This window comes from Morone saxatilis, unplaced genomic scaffold (assembly GCF_004916995.1).
Source record: "Morone saxatilis isolate NCDOM2014 unplaced genomic scaffold, NCSU_SB_2.0 Contig11, whole genome shotgun sequence".
Taxonomy (NCBI): domain Eukaryota; kingdom Metazoa; phylum Chordata; class Actinopteri; family Moronidae; genus Morone; species Morone saxatilis.
The window spans coordinates 2,119,119-2,121,653 of NW_023339663.1; the positions used below are offsets into that span (position 1 = coordinate 2,119,119).

The window sequence follows — 2,535 nt, forward strand, 5'->3', positions numbered from 1 at the left end:
ATTATATATTTTAATATATATATATATATTATGAACATAATATATTAATACTATAATTATAATATAATAAATGTTCATATAGAAGCTTTCGTGCACTAAAAGCAGACCAACACACTTATAATTATGATATAATTAGATTATTATGACATTAATGTAAAAGCTGCTGATCATTTTCTCCATTCATTAATTAAATCATTAAATAATTTATTATTAATTGATTGTTTTGGTTTGTAAACAGTCAGAAGATGGAACCGAGAGCTCAAAATGATTACACATAAAATAAAAGGTTAAAATAATAACGGGACGATGATGAATCAGGAGAGTAAAAAGTGAGGTGTGTTTTTTTAATAAAGTGAAACTACACCGCCCAGCTCGGGGGGGCGGGGTCAGACTCTCACAGCTCCAGCAGGAGGAACCAGGCGCTTTAGAAACTTCCAACCTCAGATCTACAGACACAGACACACAGACTCTATATAAACCGGGTCCAATGGAGCTGCCGGACTCAAACCTGTGCAGGTCCAAGATGATTTGCAGTCTGCAAATGGAAATGGCTCCCTCTTCCTCTTTACCTCTCTTCCCCTCTCTCTCCCTCTGTCTCCCTGTCTCCCTCCTCTCTCCCTCTGTCTCTCTTTTCATCTCTCTGTGGTCGCTGCTGATCTTCAACAACCAGGCCTCCTCCAGGTCCACATGTGTGAGCAAGGAGCAGTTCGACAGCCGGGCCGATGCGTTCCTCCGGTCCTACCGGCGCACCGGGCTGAAGGACTCCGCCGAACCGGAGCCGAGGACCTGCAAGCAGGCGGTCGAAGAGCTGCAGGGAGACCTGAACAAGCGCGCCTTGTCCCCGTGGAGGTACAGGTGAGTGACAGTACGGCGGCCGGAGGGGGAGAAAAGCGCGCAGTGATAACGAGAGTGGGAAGAAATCAGTCAGAATAGTGGTAGAAGTAAAAGTATAAAAGTACTAGTGCTGTAGTAGCATATCAGCATCAAAATATACTTAAAGTACCAAAGTAAAAGTACTAATACTGCTGTATTTAAAGTAAAAGTACTAATACATAATACTCTATTACTGCAGTGGAGGAAGTACTTTGATCTTTTACTAAAGTAAAAGGAATATTACTGTAGTTTATTACTCTACAGTGTAAAAGTAATTCATTCAAGTATCAGCATCAAAAAATACTTAAAGTACCAAACGTCAAAGTATTGATTATAGAGTACAGAACAAAGTATTTTATTTTATTGTATTATAATTATTGATTATTGATTAATCATCAGTTTAAAGCTGAAGCTGATTAACATTGATCTTTATTACTTTATATGCTGATTGGTAGTTTGTGAATTTCCCACCAGGATCAATAAAGTTTTCATTATAGTTTATTGATTGATAAAGGTATTGGTAGTATATAGTGGTTGTATTTGATCTGTTAACAGCTGATCAATAACTCTTTAAATCATTATTAATTATTATGATTAATACTTTTGATCAGTAAGCTAAACTTTTGAAATCACAAACACAGGTCAGGCCCTCAGTGTGATTGGTTCCCAGTTATTGATTGATCGGTGTCTGTCTGTCTGTCTCAGCCTGAACCGAAGCGACGACCGGGTCCCTCACAAGATCGCCTTCGCTGAGTGCGTCTGTCAGGGCTGCATCATCGACCAGCGCGAAGACCTGACCTACAACTCGGTCCAGGTGTTCGCTCCGCTGATGGTCCTGATAAGAAGCCCCTGCCCGACCGAAGACAACAAATACCTGCTGAAGAAGGAGGTGATTGAAATCCCCGTGAGCTGCACCTGCGCCCTCCCCAGATACATTGAGGGATGAAACCCTCTCCCGGACTCATCTTTTACGTCTCTATCAACCGACAAAAAGCCGCAATCTTGTTTTTAGTTTTTATCTATTTTAGTTTGTTTGTGGTAAAATTTTGAGTTTTGTTAAATTATTGATCGAAGTGTTAAAAGAACGTCTCGAAGTAAAGACACAGAGTTTAAAACAACCTTCGTCCAGACGGGGACGAAATATGTCGTGTTCATGGTCCCCAGAGGATGAATCCAACTGATTATTATTGATCGCCTGTTTTTACAGCAGCAGGTTGACATTTAATGATCAATACTGTAGAAAATATGTTAAGTAGGTCCTTATTATTTCTTATTTATTTTTAATTTATCTCTAGTCTGTTAAAGAAAACATATTATAATGGGTATAAATCTTTTCCCCTCTTTTTTACGCTCTTTATGAGCAAAATGTTTATTTAAAAGCACATGTCGGCAAACAAATAAATACAAATAAAAAATAAGAATAAAGTGATAAAAGATAACAATTCATTAAACAAATGTTTAATAAAATATAGAAGAAAAAAAACTCAATCAAGCAGACTGAGAGATAAAACAAAAAGCAAGAATCGGAGGAACGTTAAATACTAAAACACTAAACAACGATGGTAAAACATCAGCAAGTTTATGCTAGCATTAGTATGTAGCTTGAAAACACTGCAGCTGTGTCTTAAGTGAAGTCTCACAGAGAGAGGGAGAAAGAGAGAG

At 38.3% G+C, this 2,535-nt stretch overlaps 1 protein-coding gene across 1 annotated transcript; it reads left to right on the plus strand.

Annotated features, from left to right (window-relative positions):
* Nucleotides 1-445: 445 nt before the first annotated feature.
* On the plus strand, nucleotides 446-2,203 carry LOC118321139 (interleukin-25-like). Its single transcript, XM_035652342.1, has 2 exons — nucleotides 446-855; nucleotides 1,579-2,203. Exons 1-2 carry the CDS (start codon nucleotides 488-490, stop codon nucleotides 1,817-1,819), a joined length of 609 nt encoding a protein of 202 aa, XP_035508235.1. The 5' UTR covers nucleotides 446-487; the 3' UTR covers nucleotides 1,820-2,203.
* Nucleotides 2,204-2,535: the final 332 nt, after the last annotated feature.